At 45.0% G+C, this 21,824-nt stretch overlaps 1 protein-coding gene across 2 annotated transcripts in view; it reads left to right on the top strand.

Moving 5' to 3' along the window:
• The window catches only part of LOC110502389 (SH3 and multiple ankyrin repeat domains protein 2), a 154,226-nt gene that overhangs the window by 102,659 nt on the left and 29,743 nt on the right, over positions 1 to 21,824 (top strand). Inside the window, exons 14-15 of one of the 2 annotated variants that reach the window (XM_036959148.2) lie at positions 235 to 317; positions 2,753 to 2,877. In XM_036959148.2, coding sequence (XP_036815043.2) covers positions 235 to 317; positions 2,753 to 2,877 — 208 coding nt within the window. The remainder of the gene's footprint in view (positions 1 to 234; positions 318 to 2,752; positions 2,878 to 21,824) is intronic. The other variant, XM_090212646.1, reaches the window with a different exon arrangement.

Here is a 21,824-nt window from a genome sequence, read left to right on the forward strand (position 1 = left end):
TTTATGTTATCCAGTGCAACAACGTTTTCTGCGGAGGCTGACTCGTTCTTTGGAGGTTCACGGTGACGGTGTGTCGCTACCACATCGCGTGCAGCACTGTTCATTATAGTTAATGAATTCGTTGGGCAACGGACGAACTGTCATAATGAAGCACTCGGGGCGAGCAGCTGTGGCTATGATGAGGATGATAGGATGTAATAATAACGGTCGATTTGCGCGGAATTTTCTCCACAGCAACTGTGTTATTGACGAGAAGACGGTAGTCCTACAGAAGAAGGATAATGAGGGATTCGGGTTTGTTCTGCGAGGGGCGAAAGGTAGGAGACTGACAGACCAAGAGACGCACTCACTCAGTCAGTGTCTGTTCCTCCCTTGTGTTCATGTTGCATCCCCGGTCCACCGGCGCGTCAGTGATGAGAATCACGCTCATATTGCATATTAACAACCCCACGCTGCTTTGTACACCCACATACTTCAATAGAAATTACTTTTTTCTGTTGGCGACAGATCTCATATCTGTGATTGTTTTGTGTTGTAGTCAGCTCTGCTCCTTGTCGTGTTTTGTGTGACCTTAATAAGTTTATTATAGAAGTATATAATAAAACGTCTGAGCCTAGAATTAACAAACACCTAGTGATATTCTGTTGACTTAAACGCTTCTCCATCACAAAAGGATGTATCTGAGGCTACTCTCAACAACATTATTTATCCAGTTTATTCAAATCTAATACCCAGAGCCTGTGCCTCTTCTCCAGAGAATATACATTCATGTTAGCTACTGTATGTACATTCATGTAAGCTGTATTGAATGAGCAGACTACCAACTGCCCATGGAGTTTTCTTGAAGCACATGGCTGATTTATTGCAAGTGTCACTTGTCACCAGCGTTTCTTTGAGCTGCTGCTACTCCAGTTCTGCAGGAGAAAGATGCTACTCAGTATTCATGTAACATCTGTAACAATCTGCAACATCTAAAGGTAACTTTGATGCGGCTTTGCTGATAGTTGTATGCTTTTATTGGCTTGAAGAGATGGCCAGTTCAGTTTTACACCCCCTTGACAGATCTAACACACACACACACACACACACACACACTAATGAACCATACAATGCAGGGAGTTTATTTGGACCAAAGTGGAAGGGTTAGTGATGCATCTCTCTGTAGCCCCAACACCTGCAACAGTACCTGTCCCATCCCAGACCCACTACCAGCCCCAGCCCCACTACCAGCCCCAACACCTGCTCCAGTACCTTACCCAGCACCTGCCCCAGCCCAGCACCTTACCCAGCCCAGCACCTTCCCCAGCACCTGCCCCAGCCCAGCACCTGGCCACCGTCTCTGTCTCTGTCTCTGTCCAGCCAGCATGATTAGGCCTCTGTTTTCCTACATGCATGCTTTTTTTCGTGTCCTGATTATTACATTGCATATGATGATCCATCCAAATACAAATGGTACCGTAGCATTGTTGTAATTCTATTCCTGCATGTACAGTGCATTCGGAAAGTATTCAGACCCCTTGACCTTTTCTTCATTATGTTAGGTTACAGCCTTATTCAATCTACACACAATACCCCATAATGACAAAGCGAAAACATTTTTTTTTAAAATTTTTTTTATTTTTTTTTAACGTTTTAGCAAATGTATTAAAGATAAAAAAAAAAAACTGGAATACCTTATTTACATAAGTATTTACAGTAGACCCTTTGCTATGAGACTCGAAATTGAGCTCAAGTGCAACCTGTTTCCATACCACTTTTTTTGCAGCATTGAAGGTCCCCAAGAACACAGTGGCCACCATCATTCTTAAATGGAAGAAGTTTTGAACCACCAAGACTGTTCCTAGATCTGTCTGCCTGGCCAAACTGAGTAATCGGGGGAGAAGGACCTTGGTCAGGGAGGTGACCAAGAACCCGTTGGTCACTCTGACAGAGCTCCAGATTTCCTCTGTGGAGATGGTTGTCCTTCTGGAAGATTCTCCCATCTCTGCAGCATTCCACCAATCAGGCCTTTTTGACTGGGACGAAGGTTCACCTTCCAACAGGACAACGACCCTAAACACACAGCCAAGACAACGCACAAGTGGCTTCGGGACAAGTCTCTGAATGTCCTTAAGTGGCCCAGCCAGAGCCCGGACATGAACCTGATCTAACATCTCTGGAGAGACCTAAATATAGCTGTGCAGTGATGCTCCCCAGCCAACCTGACAGAGCTTGAGAGGATCTGCAGAGAATAATGGGAGAAACTCCCCAAATGCAGGTGTGCCAAGCTTGTAGCATCATACCCAATAAGACTCAAGGCTGTAATTGCTGCCAAATGTGCTTCAACAAAGTACTGAGTAAAGCATCTGAATGCTAATGTAAATGTGATATTTATAGAATAAGGCTGTAACGTAACAAAATGTGGAAAAAGTCGAGGGGTTTGAATACTTTCCGAATGCACTGTATTTACATGTGTCTTCCATGTACATGTGTATGCAACACAGTTGGCAACATCTTCATTATGTGGTCCAGGAAAATATGTTCGCCATTTCCCTGATGCTGTCAATTTTGAACGTTAACATTCAAAGGTGTCTATAGTACATCACACTGCTGTGTTGAAGTTCATGGGTGACGTGGTGTTGAATTAACTTCATAACATATGTGTAATAATGATACTGTCCCAGACAGTGATGTTGCTTCCTTGCCTTTCTCACCCTTTCTCTCTCTGTCTTTACCTGGGCCGTTGTCTGCACCTGCTCACCCACCCCTCCAGCGGACACGCCCATCGAGGAGTTCACCCCTACACCCGCCTTCCCCGCCCTGCAGTACCTGGAGTCTGTGGACGAGGGCGGGGTTGCATGGCGGGCGGGGCTTCGCAACGGAGACTTCCTCATCGAGGTAAGGCAACTGAGGCTCTTTCTCAATTTTCGTCTATTGTTTGCATCTTCTTCCCCTTGCCTCCTCGTCAAAAGGCATTGGAGAAGAGGGTGTTATGGGAAGGACCTTGGATCTTCTTCTCCAATACGGTTGTGAGGAATCAAACGTTCCTTCCTGGACTTGAGCTGTGGAATAATCCTTTTCAATGTGAAGAGAATGCTAATGAAGGATTTGTGATGATCTGTTTAAAACTGGATGGAAAGGATAAAGGGAAAGGGGGGATACCTAGTCAGTTGTACAGGGAAGGGGGATACCTAGTCAGTTGTACAGGGAAAGGGGGATACCTAGTCAGTTGTATAGGGAAGGGGGGATACCTAGTCAGTTGTATAGGGAAGGGGGGATACCTAGTCAGTTGTATAGGGAAGGGGGGATACCTAGTCAGTTGTACAGGGAAAGGGGGATACCTAGTCAGTTGTATAGGGAAGGGGGGATACCTAGTCAGTTGTATAGGGAAGGGGGGATACCTAGTCAGTTGTATAGGGAAAGGGGGACACCTAGTCAGTTGTATAGGGAAAGGGGGATACCTAGTCAGTTGTATAGGGAAAGGGGGATACCTAGTCAGTTGTATAGGGAAAGGGGGATACCTAGTCAGTTGTATAGGGAAAGGGGGATACCTAGTCAGTTGTATAGGGAAAGGGGGATACCTAGTCAGTTGTATTGGGAAAAGGGGATACCTAGTCAGTTGTATAGGGAAAGGGGGATACCTAGTCAGTTGTATTGGGAAAGGGGGATACCTAGTCAGTTGTATTGGGAAAAGGGGATACCTAGTCAGTTGTATAGGGAAGGGGGGATGCCTAGTCAGTTGTATAGGGAAGGGGGGATACCTAGTCAGTTGTATAGGGAAAGGGGGGATACCTAGTCAGTTGTATAGGGAAAGGGGGGATACCTAGTCAGTTGTATAGGGAAAGGGGGATACCTAGTCAGTTGTATAGGGAAAGAGGGGATACCTAGTCAGTTGTATAGGGAAGGGGGATACCTAGTCAGTTGTATAGGGAAAGGGGGATACCTAGTCAGTTGTATAGGGAAGGGGGGATACCTAGTCAGTTGTATAGGGAAGGGGGATACCTAGTCAGTTGTATAGGGAAGGGGGGATACCTAGTCAGTTGTATAGGGAAGGGGGGATACCTAGTCAGTTGTATAGGGAAAGGGGTATACCTAGTCAGTTGTATAGGGAAAGGGGGATACCTAGTCAGTTGTATAGGGAAGGGGGGATACCTAGTCAGTTGTATAGGGAAGGGGGGATACCTAGTCAGTTGTATAGGGAAGGGGGGATACCTAGTCAGTTGTATAGGGAAGGGGGGATACCTAGTCAGTTGTATAGGGAAGGGGGGATACCTAGTCAGTTGTATAGGGAAGGGGGGATACCTAGTCAGTTGTATAGGGAAGGGGAGATACCTAGTCAGTTGTATAGGGAAGGGGGGATACCTAGTCAGTTGTATAGGGAAGGGGGGATACCTAGTCAGTTGTATAGGGAAGGGGGATGCCTAGTCAGTTGTATAGGGAAGGGGGGATACCTAGTCAGTTGTATAGGGAAGGGGGGATACCTAGTCAGTTGTATAGGGAAGGGGGGATACCTAGTCAGTTGTATAGGGAAGGGGGGATACCTAGTCAGTTGTATAGGGAAGGGGGGACACCTAGTCAGTTGTATAGGGAAGGGGGGATACCTAGTCAGTTGTACAACTGAATGCATTCATCTGAAATGTGTCTTCCACATTTAACTCAACCCCTCTGAAACAGAGGTACGTGGGGCTGCCTTAATCGACATCCACGTCACCAGATGGGAGGAGGTCTGCCTGAATACATATATGAATGTGGTCCTGACAAGTTTTTATTTTTTTCTCCATTTATCATCGAGGGAGTTTTGTTTGACCCAGAAAATCATTAGGACAGCGCATTATGGCATAGTTGTCTGAGCCTCCAAATCAACTGAACTTCTGCTAAATTAGTTATAAAAGTCTGCGATACTCTCCAGAAGGTTCCACAATGCACTGACTTAATGAAAAAATGGCGTTCTGTTATTGCTGAAATAAGGACAACTAAGCTACTGTGTGGAAAGAGATGACGGTTTTGGGCTGCACCTCGTCTTATGGCTGAAGCTCTGTCTACTCCCCTTAGATATGGTATTGTCCTCAGACTTGTGTTTAGAGTCACATCCATACACTGTCCAGTTTGATTCATCTGTCTTTTTAGTTGTAAAGTGATTGAGTTCATACTCAAGCAGAGCCTGAAATCTCAGTTTCACCATTGTTTCACATAACATAACAAAGTGTATCAGTTTAATTCCAGGGTAACCCAAGCAGTAGCCACTATGGATTAGATTTCCTCGTGAACACGTATTAGCTAACATGTAGCATAGCTGTTAAGACCGTTGAGCAAGGCAATTAACCCTAGTCGCTCTGGATAAGAGCGTCTGCTAAATTTATATTATTCTTGCTGTGGATTTCTCTTGTTTTTCAGTACAGCACCATCTCACCTAAATTCTTTACTTCATTGTCTAACACTTGACCACCACAGGTTGTGTTTGCAAAATGATAAACATAGACTCAGGCCTTGCTCTGTGTGCTGTGGGAATGTTTTATATACTCATCCAAGATTCCATCACTGTCAGTGTCGTTCAGTGTCACTTCAACAGGGATCGGTTGAAGTAATTTAGTATGAGACAGAAAGGAGAGTAGATAATGATTGTGTTCATGGACTCATTAGGTGCTGATAATCCATGGACAGCTTGTGTTTTTGAAATCAACTGTCAGAGCAGCATGGGCATGATGTAACACAGAAAGGGATAATAACAAAACAGGAACTAGAAGAGAGCACAAGGGTGGCAGCTAAAGAAATATCATCCTACCACTTTTCATAATGCTGTGTAGATGAGATAGACATGGTCCCAGGGGATTGTCCCTTTCAATTCTAACTTGTTATTGCGTTGTTATATTAGTCATGGAAAGTGGTCACACTTCACAATCTATTTGGTGATCATTCCTCAGAATAGGATTTGATCTTAATTTGATTTAATCTAATTTATCATGCGTGTACAGTACTTCATATGAACTATTATATAGCGCTGCAGTGAGTTGCTGTCAACTATAACGATGGCTTGACCGAAAGTGTTCCCTGGAAATCTAGCCTATCCTTAGTCTTGTTAAGAAAATAAAATAAAAGCAGTCCCTCGCGGGAATCAACAGTTTAGTCTTGTGTGTTTGGTGTTCTGTTCTGCTCTGCTCAGTCATCCCCACCAGAACAGACCACCTCCAATGACCTTGCAGGCTGTTAGTAAACCCCTCAGTGTAATAGTTCAATGCTGGAGATGTGGATGGGATGTGGATGTAGGGTTTATCATCTGTCATCAGGGAGAGACGGTGCTTCTCTGGTGATATAGGGGGATGTTTATCTGTCAACAGGGTGCTTCTCTGGGGATATAGGGGGATGTTTATCATCTGTCAGGGTGCTTCTCTGGGGATATAGGGGGATGTTTATCATCTGTCAGGGTGCTTCTCTGGGGATATAGGGGGATGTTTATCATCTGCCATCAGGGAGAGACGGTGCTTCTCTGGGGATAAAGGGGGATGTTTATCATCTCATCAGGGAGAGACGGTGCTTCTCTGGGGATATAGGGGGATGTTTATCATCTCATCAGGGAGAGACGGTGCTTCTCTGGGGATATAGGGGGATGTTTATCATCTCATCAGGGAGAGACGGTGCTTCTCTGGGGATATAGGGGGTGTTTATCATCTGTCATCAGGGAGAGACGGTTCTTCTCTGGGGATATAGGGGGATGTTTATCATCTCATCAGGGAGAGACGGTGCTTCTCTGGGGATATAGGGGGATGTTTATCATCTCATCAGGGAGAGACGGTGCTTCTCTGGGGATATAGGGGGATGTTTATCATCTCATCAGGGAGAGACGGTGCTTCTCTGGGGATATAGGGGGATGTTTATCACCTGTCATCAGGGAGAGACGGTGCTTCTCTGGGGATATAGGGGGATGTTTATCACCTGTCATCAGGGAGAGACGGTGCTTCTCTGGGGATATAGGGGGATGTTTATCACCTGTCTTCAGGGGGAGACGGTGCTTCTCTGGGGATATAGGGGGATGTTTATTATCTGTCATCAGGGAGAGACAGTGCTTCTCTGGGGATATAGGGGGATGTTTATCATCTCATCAGGGAGAGACGGTTCTTCTCTGGGGATATAGGGGGATGTTTATCATCTGTCATCAGGGAGAGACGGTTCTTCTCTGGGGATATAGGGGGACAGTGCTTCTCTGGGGATATAGGGGGATGTTTATCATCTGTCATCAGGGAGAGACGGTGCTTCTCTGGGGATATAGGGGGATGTTTATCATCTGTCATCAGGGAGAGACTGTGCTTCTCTGGGGATATAGGGGGTGTTTATCATCTCATCAGGGAGAGACTGTGCTTCTATGGGGATATAGGGGGTGTTTATCACCTGTCATCAGGGAGAGACGGTGCTTCTATGGGGATAGAGGGGGATGTTTATGATGTACTTTCTGATAGATGGGCATATCTGGATCCACAGAATGATCTGTCTAGTATCCCCTTCACTCTAGCCGTGATGTTACTATCCCTTGTTATTCTCACTGTCTGCAGTGATGTGTTACTATCCCTTGTTGTTTTCACTGTTAGCAGTGAGCAAGCTGGAGCCTATTCTCTGACGTGCTGTTTTCACTGTTAGCAGTGAGCAAGCTGGAGCCTATTCTCTGACGTGCTGTTTTCACTGTTAGCAGTGAGCAAGCTGGAGCCTATTCTCTGACGTGCTGTTTTCACTGTTAGCAGTGAGCAAGCTGGAGCCTATTCTCTGACGTGTTGTTTTCACTGTTAGCAGTGAGCAAGCTGGAGCCTATTCTCTGATGTGTTGTTTTCACTGTTAGCAGTGAGCAAGCTGGAGCCTATTCTCTGACGTGTTGTTTTCACTGTTAGCAGTGAGCAAGCTGGAGCCTATTCTCTGACGTGTTGTTTTCTTTGGGTGGCCTCTGGTTCTGTCAGCTCCTTTTATTATAGATGTGAGCCAGCCAGGACTTCCTCTAAAGAAGCAGAACAATGCTGATATGTAATTGGTTGTTCCAGGCATATAGCCCAATAACCTGATATGTAATTGGTTGTCCCAGGCATATAGCCCAATAACCTGATTAGAGGTCGACCGATTAATCGGAATGGCCGATTAATTCGGGCCGATTTCAAGTTTTCATAACAATTGGAAATCGGTATTTTTGGGCGCCGATTTCCGATTATTAAAAAAAATATATATATATTATATATATTATTATATATATATATATTTTTTAATAATCGGAAATCGGCGCCCAAAAATACCGATTTCCAATTGTTATGAAAACTTGAAATCGGCCCATATATATATATATATATATATATATATATATATATATATATATATATATATATATATATATATATATATATATACACACACACACACACACACACACACACACACACACACACACACACACACACACACAGTGGGGCAAAAAGTATTTAGTCAGCCACCAATTGTGCAAGTTCTCCCACTTAAAAAGATGAGAGACCTGTAATTTTCATCATATGTACACTTCAACTATGACAGATAAAATTAGGAAAAAAATTCAGAAAATCACATTGTAGGATTTTTTATGAATTTATTTGCAAACTATGGTGGAAAATAAGTATTTGGTCAATAACAAAAGTTTATCTCAATACTTTGTTATATACCCTTTGTTGGCAATGGCAGAGGTCAAACGTTTTCTGTAAGTCTTCACAAGGTTTTCACACACTGTTGCTGGTATTTTGGCCCATTCCTCCATGCAGATCTCCTCTAGAGCAGTGATGTTTTGGGGCTGTTGCTGGGCAACACGGACTTTCAACTCCCTCCAAAGATTTTCTATGGGGTTGAGAACTGGAGACTGGCGAGGCCACTCCAGGACCTTGAAATGCTTCTTACGAAGCCACTCCTTCGTTGCCCGGGCGGTGTGTTTGGGATCATTGTCATGCTGAAAGACCCAGCCACGTTTCATCTTCAATGCCCTTGCTGATGGAAGGAGGTTTTCACTCAAAATCTCACGATACATGAGTCGTCCTGGTCCCTTTGCAGAAAAACATGGAATTACAACCCATTCAGGATACTGCATCTCCTCTCTTACATCTCCCCATACTTTCCTCTCCTAAGAAGCCCTAAGGGTCACATAGCAGGTTGTAAGAAGCCCTTAGGGTCACATAGCAGGTTGTAGGAAGCCCTTAGGGTCACATAGCAGGTTGTAGGAAGCCCTAAGGGTCACATAGCAGGTTGTAGGAAGCTCTTAGGGTCACATAGCAGGTTGTAGGAAGCCCTTAGGGTCACATAGCAGGTTGTAGGAAGCCCTTAGGGTCACATAGCAGGTTGTAGGAAGCCCTAAGGGTCACATAGCAGGTTGTAGGAAGCCCTAAGGGTCACATAGCAGGTTGTAGGAAGCTCTTAGGGTCACATAGCAGGTTGTAGGAAGCCCTTAGGGTCACATAGCAGGTTGTAGGAAGCCCTTAGGGTCACATAGCAGGTTGTAGGAAGCCCTTAGGGTCACATAGCAGGTTGTAGGAAGCCCTTAGGGTCACATAGCAGGTTGTAGGAAGCCCTTAGGGTCACATAGCAGGTTGTAGAAAGCCCTTAGGGTCACATAGTAGGTTGTAGAAAGCCCTTAGGGTCACATAGCAGGTTGTAGGAAGCCTCTAGGGTCACATAGCAGGTTGTAATATGGTTTGTTAATGCACTTAGTGGACGTGTATTGAGATAAATATGTATGCATGGCTCTGGTAGTGGATATAATATGACAACACTGCTGGTCTGAGTGGCCATGGCCAAACGGGCCATTCTGTATCTTACATACACAATACAATGTATTCAGGCTCCAATTTAACCAATTGAAAGTATAAGTAGACTGGGGGCGGCAGGTTGCCTGGTGGGTAGGGGCGTTGGGCCAGTAACTGAAAGGTTACTGGATCGAATCCCCTGACAAGGTACAAATCTGTTGTCCTGCCCCTGAGTAAGGGCAAAGAAGACATGGATGTTGATTTAAGGCAACCCTTCGTAAACATACTCTGGTTCAGACACATTTTAGTTGAATGCATTCAGTTACATAACAAAAAAACGGTCAACTGACTAGGTGTCCCCCTTTCTCTAAACAACTGACTAGGTGTCCCCCTTTCTCTAAACAACTGACTAGGTGTCCCCCTTTCTCTAAACAACTGACTAGGTGTCCCCCTTTCTCTAAACAACTGACTAGGTATCCCCTTTCCCAATACAACTGACTAGGTATACCCCTTTCCCTATACAACTGACTAGGTATACCCCTTTCCCTATACAACTGACTAGGTATCCCCTTTTCCCAATACAACTGACTAGGTATCCCCTTTTCCCAATACAACTGACTAGGTGTCCCCTTTTCCCAATACAACTGACTAGGTGTCCCCTTTTCCCAATACAACTGACTAGGTGTCCCCTTTTCTCTAAACAACTGACTAGGTATCCCCCTTTCCCTATACAACTGACTAGGTATCCCCCTTTCCCTATACAACTGAATAGGTATCCCCCTTTCCCTATACAACTGAATAGGTATCCCCTTTTCCCAATACAACTGACTAGGTGTCCCCCTTTCCCTATGCAACTGACTAGGTGTCCCCCTTTCCCTATGCAACTGACTAGGTGTCCCCCTTTCCCTATGCAACTGACTAGGTGTCCCCCTTTCCCCTAATAGCTAAGGAAATAATAACCTACAATGAATGGGCCCTGTTGAAAAATAGTGCCCTGTATAGGGATATTGAACACGGGGCAGTTTGGGATGCAGCAGTCTCAGTGTATCCTGCCAACAATACAGAATATCTTAGCAGTGGACGTCTAATGCTCTTATCTGTCTGTGTGGCTTCCTGTCCTCTCTCAGAGAACAACAGCAGCTGCTTGAAATAACCTATAATCAAGCATATGTTTAGCACTGATGTTATGTTCCTCACAGGAACAGATTCCAGTGTGAAAGGGCAATGTGTGTGTGTGTGTGTGGGAGCAGGTGAGTGGGTGGGAGGTGGATGAAGGTGTGTGTGTGAAGAAGGAACATATTTTCAGTGTGTAAGTGCAGCATGTGCGTGTGTGTCATTCTGTTTTTTTTGTGTGAGATGAACTGGCAAAGTGCGATGCTGCCCTACATCATAGATGTCAGCACTCTCCTGAGTCTTTGTCCTCCAGCCGAGCCAGTTTGTCACAGTCTAGGGTTGTTCTACATACAGAGCACTGGTGTGGTACTGTGACCACACACGCATTGAGGAAGGCGCGAGCCAAAACATTTGTCAGTGTGGTCTATGAGGACTAGGGCTGGGGATTGCCAGGGATCTCATGATACGATATTATCACAATACTTAGGTGCTGATATGATATGTATTGTAGTTTCTATACTGTGATGTTATTGGGATTCGATGTTCCAAACATATTGCTCACCATGTCTGCTGCAGTGGGAGAAGAGAGCGCATGAGAAAACGAGTTTTGATCATTTGTGGATTTAAAAGTGCTGAAAACATGTTGGCTCACTATTGAAAAAGAACATGGAGAACAAGCTAGAGAAGAACATGGAGAACGAGCTAGTGGAGAACATGGAGAACGAGCTAGAGAAGAACATGGAGAACGAGCTAGTGGAGAACGAGCTAGAGGAGAACGAGCTAGAGGAGAACATGGAGAACGAGCTAGAGGAGAACATGGAGAACGAGCTAGAGGAGAACATGGAGAACGAGCTAGAGGAGAACATGGAGAACGAGCTAGTGGAGAACAAGCTAGTGGAGAACATGGAGAACGAGCTAGAGGAGAACATGGATAACGAGCTAGAGAATAACATGGAGAATGAGCTAGTGGAGAACAAGCTAGAGGAGAACATGGAAAACGAGCTAGAGAATAACATGGAGAATGAGCTAGTGGAGAACGAGCTAGAGGAGAACATGGAGAATGAGCTAGAGGGGAACATGGAGAAACAGCTAGAGGAGAACGAGCTAGTGGAGAACGAGCTAGAGGAGAACATGGCGAACGAGCTAGTGGAGAACGAGCTACTGGAGAACGAGCTAGTGGAAAATGAGCTTGAGGAGAACATGGAAAACGAGCTAGAGAATAACATGGAGAATGAGCTAGTGGAGAACGAGCTAGAGGAGAATATGGAGAACGAGCTAGAGGAGAACGAGCTAGTGGAGAACATGGAGAATGAGCTAGAGGGAAACATGGAGAATGAGCTAGAGGGGAACATGGAGAACGAGCTAGAGGAGAACATGGAGAACGAGCTAGAGGAGAACGAGCTAGTGGAGAACATGGAGAACGAGCTAGTGGAGAACATGGAGAACGAGCTAGTGGAGAACAAGGAGAACGAGCTAGTGGAGAACGAGCTAGAGCAGAACGAGCTAGAGGAGAACATGGAGAATGAGCTAGAGGAGAACATGGAGAATGAGCTAGAGGAGAACATGGAGAATGAGCTAGAGGAGAACATGGAGAATGAGCTAGAGGAGAACATGGAGAATGAGCTAGAGGAGAACATGGAGAATGAGCTAGAGGAGAACATGGAGAATGGGCTAGAGGAGAACATGGAGAATGAGCTAGAGGAGAACATGGAGAATGAGCTAGAGGAGAACATGGAGAATGAGCTAGTGGAGAACGAGCTTGAGGAGAACATGGAAAACGAGCAAGAGGAGAACATGGAGAACGAGCTAGAGGAGAACATGGAGAACGAGCTAGAGGAGAACATGGAGAACGAGCTAGAGGAGAACGAGCTAGTGGAGAACGAGCTAGAGGAGAACATGGAGAACGAGCTAGAGGAGAACATGGAGAACGAGCTAGAGGAGAACATGGAGAACGAGCTAGTGGAGAACGAGCTAGTGGAGAACATGGAGAACGAGCTAGAGGAGAACATGGAGAACGAGCTAGAGAACAACATGGAGAACGATCTAGTGGAGAACATGGAGAACGAGCTAGTGGAGAACGAACTAGTGGAGAACGAGCTAGAGGAGAACATGGAGAACGAGCTAGAGGAGAACATGGAGAACGAGCTAGAGGAGAACATGGAGAACGAGCTAGAGGAGAACGAGCTAGTGGAGAACGAGCTAGAGGAGAACATGGAGAACGAGCTAGTGCAGAACGAGCTAGTGGAGAACGAGCTAGTGGAGAACGAGCTAGTGGAGAACGAGCTAGAGGAGAACGAGCTTGAGGAGAACATGGAGAACGAGCTAGAGGAGAACATGGAGAACGAGCTAGTGGAGAACATGAAGATCGAGCTAGAGAACAACATGGAGAACGAGCTAGAGAACAACATGGAGAACGAGCTAGTGGAGAACATGGAGAACGAGCTAGAGGAGAACATGGAGAACGAGCTAGAGGAGAACATGGAGAACGAGCTAGAGGAGAACATGGAGAACAAGCTAGAGAAGAACATGGAGAACGAGCTAGTGGAGAACGAGCTAGAGAAGAACATGGAGAACGAGCTAGTGGAGAACGAGCTAGAGAAGAACATGGAGAACGATCTAGAGAAGAACATGGAGAACGAGCTAGAGAAGAACATGGAGAACGAGCTAGAGAAGGAGAAATACCAGAATGTTGATACAGGTTGAGTGGACTAGCGCTGCTAACGTTAACGAAAACATTGTTGTTGGAGAGAATCGCTACTCAGAGTCATAAAATAAATTATAGAATCAAAATTAATACTGTGATACTCTACTGCATAGACCGCCCCCTACTGTATAGATCCCCCCCCCCCCCTACTGTATAGACCCCCCCCCCCCCCCCCTCCCACCATCACTAAGTAAGATATGTTGCTGTAGGAGAAATAATCAAAGCTTCATTGCAACTGATAGGTATTTTTAAACTAGTGCTGCCCTCTCATCAATGACTGTTGTTTCCAAACACCCTTCTCTCTCTTTGCCTGGTACTGTGGAGCTTGTATTGATGTTGCACTAAGCCTGCCCTCACCAGTCCTTACTACAGTGCTCTGCTCATCTCTGTGACTATCTAATGGACAGTGAGTTGTTCTGCTCATCTCTGTGACTGTCTAATGGACAGTTAGTTGTTCTGCTCATCTCTGTGACTGTCTAATGGACAGTTAGTTGCTCATCTCTGTGACTGTCTCATGGACAGTTAGTTGCTCATCTCTGTGACTGTCTCATCGACAGTGAGTTGTTCTGCTCATCTCTGTGACTGTCTCATGGACAGTGAGTTGCTCTGCTCATCTCTGTGACTGTCTCATGGACAGTGAGTTGTTCTGCTCATCTCTGTGACTGTCTAATGGACAGTTAGTTGTTCTGCTCATCTCTGTGACTGTCTAATGGACAGTTAGTTGCTCATCTCTGTGACTGTCTCATGGACAGTTAGTTGCTCATCTCTGTGACTGTCTCATCGACAGTGAGTTGTTCTGCTCATCTCTGTGACTGTCTCATGGACAGTGAGTTGCTCTGCTCATCTCTGTGACTGTCTCATGGACAGTTAGTTGTTCTGCTCATCTCTGTGACTGTCTCATGGACAGTTAGTTGTTCTGCTCATCTCTGTGACTGTCTCATGGACAGTTAGTTGTTCTGCTCATCTCTGTGACTGTCTCATGGGCAGTTAATTGCTCTGCTCATCTCTGTGACTGTCTCATGGACAGTTAGTTGCTCTGCTCATCTCTGTGAGTTGTTCTGTGTGGACAGCCGCCCAGAGACACTGCGGAGCATGCCTTGGAGGTACCTCATGGCCTAATAACAACACAACCTGTCACTAAAATAAAGAACTCTGCTTGGTGGTGTAACCTACTTTGAGGATAGGAGGAAAATAAACTGTGTGGATATGTACGGTAGCGATGTACTAACAGGCTGAACTGTCTCTTAATTGTTTATTTGTCAATACTGTAGTAAATAATTAAATCAAGGCTTTGAACTGATGACCTTGTTCAGTGTTACATTGGCCCTATTCTCCCTGAAGGGACAACATGGGATGTTGAGCCTGGGGGAAAAAAAGGACAGATTATTTACAAGAATCCCCATTATTACCCAATGAATAGACAGTAGAATCATTATACTTCCCATTCTTTGGCTAATGGGGATTCTTGTAAATACAATCTCATTATCCATGGTTGGGGACCTGTTGGTTCATCGCACATGCTGTTGGATGTCCAGGGCTCACGCATGTCGTAATAGGGCTCAGTGGTCACCTAGCAACCAGCTTCACATTGTGTTCCTAAGCTCGCTGGGATGGATGAAAGGGAGGAAGACGGCTGTAAGAGATTTCCCAGCAGCACCCTCTTTGTCTGTCGCTGACGGTCTGCCTACTCTAATATAAACGTGTGTGAAAACGTCAGCAAGTGGCTGGGGTTTGGTGACAGAGGTGTGAGCTACGTAACTGTGTGTCTCAAGCCAGAAAATGTGCTTTGTGGTATTATTATTGTGATATTGCCAATTGTATAATACAACCTGTATACTATTGATATTCCTAAATTAGCTGATTAGCTAAATGTGGCATTCACTTCAAGGTCATCTCAAATGTGCTCTGATTAAACCAAAGCGTGGGATACAGTATATAATGGCTTGTAGTGTTTACATTTCAGCTCTAAACCATTGGTTTATAACATACGGTAACACATCAAACCAGATGTTTTTTGATAGATACATTGATTGTGTTTCTTGACGTTTTCTTATATACTTTTCATACGCTTAGTCTTCAACCATGACATCACATAGTATCTCCTGTGGTTCATCTCTCTCTTGAATGTCATCAGTGTGTGGGGATCCCTCTCTTCAATAGTGTTTCATCTGCGTATGCCTGACGTACGATACCGCTACTCTTAATTGATGGGCTTTGAGCTGAAGCGGTTCCAATTCAGGCCACCCAGAAAAGGCTGTAAAGGGGAAGAACGATAGATAGGTCATCTCATCCAGCGGCTCCTCTCTGTACTTTGTAATTAGTCTACTAAAAGAGTTCCACCTGCCCTGAAGACTGAAGAGCAGAATAGCTAGCGAGGAGATTGCATTTGATCATGGAATTGCAATGGGACTGTGGGGGATTGGCCTCTGTTAACCCCCCCCCCCCCCCCCTTCTTTGAAGTGGCTCAGTGAAACCACAGTGAAACAGCCTTTACTCCATTGATTGACAGCCACTGGCCTTTTCCCTCTTACGTGATAACATCCCTGTCCAAGAGGGAAGAAAACACTTGGTGGTGCTGAATGGCATCCCATTCCCTACGTAGTAGGATCAAGGCTTATAGGGCTCTGGTCAACAGTAGTGCACAAGTAGCCTAGTGGTTAGAGCGTTGGGCCAGTAACCGAGCTGACAAGGTAAAATCCCTGAGCTGACCGGGTAAAAAGCTGTTGTTTGGCCCCTGAACAAGGCAGTTAACCCACTGTTCCTAGGCCGTCATTGTAAAGAAGAATTTGTTCTTAACTGACTTGCCTGGTTAAATAAAAATTAAAATTGACCAGGGTTTATAGGGTTCTGGTCAACAGTAGTGCACTATTTAGGGAACATTTGGAACACGTCTGTTCTCTCCAGGAATCCGTAGCTGATTGTACTGAGTGACTCCACAGTCACAAGACAACAGCTGTGTCTCAGAAGGCTTTGTGCCCCACGACTTGAATACATATTTTAGTGTGTCATGTGACTCTGAGTGTGTGTGTGTGTAGTATGTGCTTGTTTTGGTGTGTGTCGTTGTCGTGCATTTCAGCCAATGAAGTGGATGAATCAAGGAAGCAATAAATCATTGTTGTCTCTTGTCCAGTACTGGTTAAAGGCTGAATCTGGTTGTCTGTCCTTCCTTTAATTGTCTGTGTATTGATTGGTTTGTTTTTCTCACAGAGTTAGACATTTTAGGGAGTCTGGGGGCAGAATCTTTTTCTTTTCAGTCTTAAATGGCTCATCTCTTTATCTCAGTGAACTGATCAGAGGTGCCTGAAGGTCTCCTGGTTCACTGAGCAGTGTTATGTAATGCTTGGGCCGCCGAACATAGACATTCACCGTTATATAATGTGTGTGTGTTTGTCACTATGCAACTGGGTACGCACCCTTTTAGTAAATTGCAAATGTTAATTCTGCTGGATATAACCAGAAGTGACACAAAATCCTATTTCTGAAATATGAAAGGGCCTTGTAGACACTGGCACACAACCTCCTTCCCTCCCTCCCTGGTAAATCACTCGCTGCATTCGTTGCTGTCTGTATTTCACATCATTGAGATGTACTGGGGGCCTGTAGGGCTATTATAATGTAGGATGCAAAACATTGGTGTTTTCCTTTTTTTCACTGGATGGATTGGGTCAGGACCTCTGAGACAGAGCAGCGACCCTGAGCAGAGTAGACGAGAGTTTGTGAGACAGAGCAGCGACCCTGAGCAGAGTAGACGAGAGTTTGTGAGACAGAGCAGCGACCCTGAGCAGAGTAGACGAGAGTTTGTGAGACAGAGCAGCGACCCTGAGCAGAGTAGACGAGAGTTTGTGAGACAGAGCAACTACCCTGAGCAGAGTAGAGGAGAGTTTGTGAGACAGAGCAGCTACCCTGAGCAGAGTAGACAAGACTCTGTGAGAATGAGGCTGCGTCTGAAATGGCACCCTATTCTCTTTATAGTGTACACTTCTTTTGACCAGAGTCTGGTTGTGATGAAAAAGTAGTGCACTATTTAACCTCCTACAGCTACCCCCCTACTTTTTTCAATTTCCGCCTGAAGACATACCCAAATCTAACTGCCTGTAGCTCAGGCCCAGGACCAAGGATATGCATATTCTTGGTTTAATTTGAAAGAAAACACTCTGAAGTTTGTGGAAATGTGAATTGAATGTAGGAGAATATAACACAATAGATCTGGTTTAGATAATACAATGAAAAAAACATATGCTTTTCCATTTTTATTGTTGTATCATCTTTAAAATGAACAAAACAAAACAAACATTCAGATAGGATGATGGGGACAATTTCAGTGAAAAACATAAGAGGGCAACAGTACTTGTGCAAAGTTTCAGAATGATAACTTCCAAAATGAGTGTGCTACATGACATTTATCATGAAGTCACCCAGGTGTCCCACACAAGTAGACCAAATGTACCCAAGTGGCCAAATTGGTGAAGTTATACATTTTGAACAGAATAACTACACTGCACAAAAATATATAGGGAACACTAAAATATCACATCCTAGATCTGAATGAATGAAATATTCTTATTAAATACTTTTTTCTTTACATAGTTGAATGCTGAGAACAAAATCACACAAATTATCAATGGAAATCAAATTTATCAACCCATGGATGTCTGGATTTGGAGTCACACTCAAAATTAAAGTGGAAAACCACACTGCAGGCTGATCCAACTTTGATGTAATGTCCTTAAAACAAGTCAAAATGAGGCTCAGTAGTGTGTGTGGCCTCCACGTGCCTGTATGACCTCCCTACAACGCCTGGGCATGCTCCTGATGAGGTGGCGGATGGTCTCCTGAGGGATCTCCTCCCAGACCTGGACTAAAGCATCCACCAACTCCTGGACAGTTGGTGGATGGAGCGAGACATGATGTCCCAAATGTGCTCAATTGGATTCAGGTCTGGGGAACGGGCGGGCCAGTCCATAGCATCAATGCCTTCCTCTTGCAGGAACTGCTGACACACTCCAGCCACATGAGGTCTAGCATTGTCTTGCATTAGGAGGAACCCAGGGCCAACCGCACCAGCATATGGTCTCACAAGGGGTCTGAGGATCTCATCTCGGTACCTAATGGCAGTCAGCCTACCTCTGGCGAGCACATGGAGGGCTATGCGGCCCCCCAAAGAAATGCCACCCCACACCATGACTGACCCACCGCCAAACCGGTCATGCTGGAGGATGTTGCAGGCAGCAGAACGTTCTCCACGGCGTCTCCAGACTCTGTCACGTCTGTCACATGTGCTCAGTGTGAACCTGCTTTCATCTGTGAAGAGCACAGGGCGCCAGTGGCGAATTTGCCAATCTTGGTGTTCTCTGGCAAATGCCAAACGTCCTGCACGGTGTTGGGCTGTAAGCACAACCCCCACCTGTGGACGTCGGGCCCTCATACCACCCTCATGGAGTCTGTTTCTGACCGTTTGAGCAGACACATGCACATTTGTGGCCTGCTGGAGGTCATTTTGCAGGGCTCTGGCAGTGCTCCTCCTTGGCAGAGTTAGCGGTCCTGCTGCTGGGTTGTTGCCCTCCTACGGCCTCTTCCACGTCTCCTGATGTACTGGCCTGTCTCCTGGTAGCGCCTCCATGCTATGGACACTACGCTGACAGACACAGCAAACCTTCTTGCCACAGCTTGCATTGATGTGCCATCCTGGATGAGCTGCACTACCTGAGCCACTTGTGTGGGTTTGTAGACTCCGTCTCATGCTACCACTAGAGTGAAAGCACCGCCAGCATTCAAAAGTGACCAAAACATCAGCCAGGAAGCATAGGAACTGAGAAGTGGTCTGTGGTCCCCACCTGCAGAACCACACCTTTATTGGGGGTGTCTTGCTAATTGCCTATCATTTCTACCTGTTGTCTATTCCATTTGCACAACAGCATGTGACATGTATTGTCAATCAGCGTTGCTTCCTAAGTGGACAGTTTGATTTCACAGAAGTGTGATTGACTTGGAGTTAACTTTGTGTTGTTTAAGTGTTCCCTTTATTTTTTTGAGCAGTGTATATACAAAATACCAAAATGGTATTCTAACACACCCCCCCAAAAAATTGAGAATAAACATGAAAAAAAATATATACATTTACAAAATAACACTTTCAATATTTGGAAGACCCTCAGTCCTCTATACAATATTGTGCTGCTGATGCCAGGTGCCATAGCAGTCTATTTTTGCTGTAAAGCAGAGGGTCACCAAGCATGTGGTGCAGGTGATGGGGGACTTCATTTTGCAAAGAACACAGCGACGCCTCCATGCTGTGCCCTTTTGGCCCTGAAGCAAATCCATGCCTGCAGAAATACATTTGGGCAGATGAACACCACTTGTGGCAGGAGCTGGATGAACCAGCTTCAGTGGGGGATGGACACCTTGGCACTGGGGGCCCACATTCGGAGTCAGTGTCACTGTGAAAGAAAATGTTCAGTTAGAATAGTTTCACTTATGAGCCCTGTATCAACAGGTATAATAAACATATATATATATATATAGAGTACAGGAAACATAAGGTTGAATATATTATGACAGACCCGCTAGATCTACTGTCTTTTATATTATGACATTTCAGCTAGATCTACTGTCTCTATTATATTATGACAGACCAGCTGTATCTACTGTCTCCATTTCACATTGGCCATTGTTGTGGGCCTGCCCTCCCCTCAACAGCCACAAATAGGCTATTTCATTTCACAAATAGGCTATTTCACAAATAATATTTTATATTATCAATTTCAAACAATGGCATTGGCATGAGAAAAACTTACCAGTCCAAAACAATGTCCTCTCCGTTCAAAAAATATTCCTCCATTTGGGAATCGCTAAATTAATCGTCCTCCAACAATCTCTGTCTCACTTTCCCGATCAATTTCCTCAAATTGTGTGTACATCTGTATATCTAGACTTAGATTTAGCTTTCCCTGACTTAGTCGCCATACTGATTGACATATAAACAGCTGAAGATGCGCTTTACCAAAACAACGCTGTGCGTAACATGCGTGGCTCCTTCCGGTATGAATCTTCAATGGCGAATGAACCTCTTTACGCCGGAGTTTACTACATGGGTTGGTCTTCCAACACATAAACATTACATATTGCCTTTTACCTCAGCTCATTGGCTATCTACCCAGCTAGATTACAAGACAATCAGTGGTCATTGGGTTAAAATACAGTCAATCAACGAAACAGCGGTCATATCATTGGTGCACAATGAGGTCATTACTTGTTGTCTTCAAATCAGTTTCTTTCAGGCAATACGTCCCGCGAAATGACCCATCAGGTTTGGTTGTGTTACAAACAAACCAGTTGATTGCAATGAAACCAAACATGACTGGAAAAGTCACGTTTAGTTTACATCAAATGTGTAGTCGAAAATGGAATGAGATGGAATTCACGACACAAGCGGTTCACAAAATGTTTCGTGTTAGACTATAAAAATGGATTTTATCAAACAAAAGACCATTCATTGTGTAACAATGAGCATTGGGATTGCAAACAGAGGAAGATCGTCAAAGGTAAACTATTTATTTTATTGCAGTTTGTGATTTTGTTACGCCTGTGCGGGTTGAAATAGTTGTTTTTTTATGGGGGTATTCTTTCACAGTATTCCTTCACTTCCTTTTTTAAATCTGACAATGCAGTTGGATTAGCAAGATTCTAGGTTTTCGAAACACTTCTATTTTCATGAATGTTTAATATGACTATTTATGTAGCGATCACCGTATGTTGTCGAATTTCATCCCGCTAACGGGTTCCGTGCAGAGAGGTTAAAAAAATAAATAAATACATTTGACCTTTATTTAACTAGGCAAGTCATTTTTTTGTTGCTGAATTTTACCCCTTTTTCTCCCCAATTTCGTGGTATCCAATTGTTTAGTAGCTACTATCTTGTCTCATCGCTACAACTCCCGTACGGGCTCAGGATAGACGAAGGTTGAAAGTCATGCGTCCTCCGATACACAACCCAACCAAGCCGCACTGCTTCTTAACACAGCATCCAACCTGGAAGCCAGCTGCACCAATGTGTCGGAGGAAACACTGTGCACCTGGCAACCTTGGTTAGCGCGCACTGCGCTTGGCCCGCCACAGGAGTCGCTGGTGCGCGATGAGACAAGGATATCCCTACCGGCCAAGCCCTCCCTAACCCGGACGACACTAGGCAAATTGTGCGTCACCCCACGGACCTCCCGGTCGCGGCCGACAGAGCCTGGGCGCGAACCCAGAGTCTCTGGTGGCGCAGATATCGGGTTCTTGGTCACCTCACTGATCAA

Source organism: Oncorhynchus mykiss, chromosome 2 (genome assembly GCF_057628025.1).
Source record: "Oncorhynchus mykiss isolate SJ-2025 chromosome 2, ASM5762802v1, whole genome shotgun sequence".
Taxonomy (NCBI): domain Eukaryota; kingdom Metazoa; phylum Chordata; class Actinopteri; order Salmoniformes; family Salmonidae; genus Oncorhynchus; species Oncorhynchus mykiss.